A 1,499-nucleotide genomic window follows, 5' to 3' on the forward strand; every position below is an offset into this window, starting at 1 on the left:
GTGCGCCACCACGCCCGGCTTATTTGACTGCTTCTTGATAGAGGGGCAAAGTAAGGCTGGTACGCTTGTGAATGAAAGCCTCCATAAGGCGATGGTCAGCGGCTCAGAGCGTGCAACATGAAACCCTTCCCTATGCCTTCCAGAGCCCAAAGGGAGCAGTAGTGGCTACGGCCCCGGAGCTGCTGCTGCTCTGCAGCCCAAAGGAGGTCTCTTTCAAGGAGGGGTGCCGAAGCTCCGACCTGTGGGAGCCAAGGATGCTTCAGGTATCAGAAATGATCTCGCAGGAGATCTCCCAAGTATAAGTTTCTTGACTTGTTCCAAGTGTATCTGGCCTGGGGTTGCGGGTAGGAGGAAGAAGAAACGAGAGTAGTTCCTTCCACGGTAAAGCAAAGCTGGGGGCAATAAAAATGTTTAACTTAGTGGAGAAAATGGGAGTCGGTGCTGCGGTGCATGACTGCGGTCCTCCTAGGTCCCGAATCTGTTGAAACCTGAGTAGAACTCAGCACTAAGGCTAGAGATGTAGCTCAGTATGTGGAGGAGCGCCTCGCGTGCGTGGGTCTCTGGTAGATCCCAGGGCCACAGGAAAGCAAACAGACCCAAGAGCCGTGCTGGGCCTCTGTTGGCTGTTGTGCAGGCTGCACTGAGGAGCCTGGATCAGCTAGGCACCAGACAGCTAGGCTTTAACTCTTAACACAGTGTTGGTGGTGTGTTTGTAGAGGCTCCAGCTGGTAAGCCGGCCCTGCAAGTCCCCAGCTCTCGAGCTGCTGCTCCAAGGCCTCCGGGATCTGCAGCCAGTGGGCGTCCTCATGATGATACCGACAGCAACCGAGCCTCCCTCCCAGAACTGCCCCGGATGCAGAGACCCTCCTTACCGGACCTCTCTCGGCCCAACACCGCCAGTGGCACAGGCATGAAGCACAGCTCCTCTGCACCTCCCCCACCACCTCCAGGGCGGCGTGCCAACGCGCCCCCCACCCCTCTGCCTCTGCACAGCAACAAAACCCAAGGCTACAACAGGGAGAAACCTTTGCCTCCAACACCTGGACAGAGGCTGCACCCTGGTCGAGAAGGACATCCTGCTCCACCCCCTGTAAAGCCACCTCCTTCCCCTGTGAACATCAGAACGGGACCCAGTGGCCAGTCTCTGGCTCCTCCCCCACCGCCTTACCGCCAGCCTCCTGGGGTCCCCAATGGACCCTCAAGCCCCACCAATGAGTCAGCCCCTGAGCTGCCACAGAGACACAATTCTTTGCATAGGAAAACGCCAGGGCCTGTCAGAGGCCTTGCACCTCCTCCACCCACCTCAGCCACCCCCTCCTTGTTGAGTAACAGGCCACCTCCCCCAGCCCGAGAGCCTCCTAGCAGGGGAGCAGGTAAGTGCTTGGAAGCCCTTTATCTTTTTTCTTGCTCTCAGAATCTCAGAAAAGAGCTGCAGAATGAAATAACCATCAAAAAGAAAGGGGCCGGGCGTGGTGGCGCACGCCTTTAATCCCAGCACT

The 1,499-nt window shown here is 57.6% G+C and overlaps 1 protein-coding gene across 2 annotated transcripts in view; it reads left to right on the forward strand.

Moving 5' to 3' along the window:
• Wipf2 (WAS/WASL interacting protein family member 2) overlaps window positions 1–1,499 on the forward strand; it is a 41,953-nt gene that overhangs the window by 28,307 nt on the left and 12,147 nt on the right. For both annotated transcript variants that reach the window (XM_029483900.1, XM_021177685.2), the window contains exons 4-5: window positions 144–263; window positions 717–1,373. In XM_029483900.1, coding sequence (XP_029339760.1) covers window positions 144–263; window positions 717–1,373 — 777 coding nt within the window. The remainder of the gene's footprint in view (window positions 1–143; window positions 264–716; window positions 1,374–1,499) is intronic.

The sequence above is a fragment of the Mus caroli genome, chromosome 11 (assembly GCF_900094665.2).
Source record: "Mus caroli chromosome 11, CAROLI_EIJ_v1.1, whole genome shotgun sequence".
NCBI classification, from domain to species: Eukaryota; Metazoa; Chordata; class Mammalia; order Rodentia; family Muridae; genus Mus; species Mus caroli.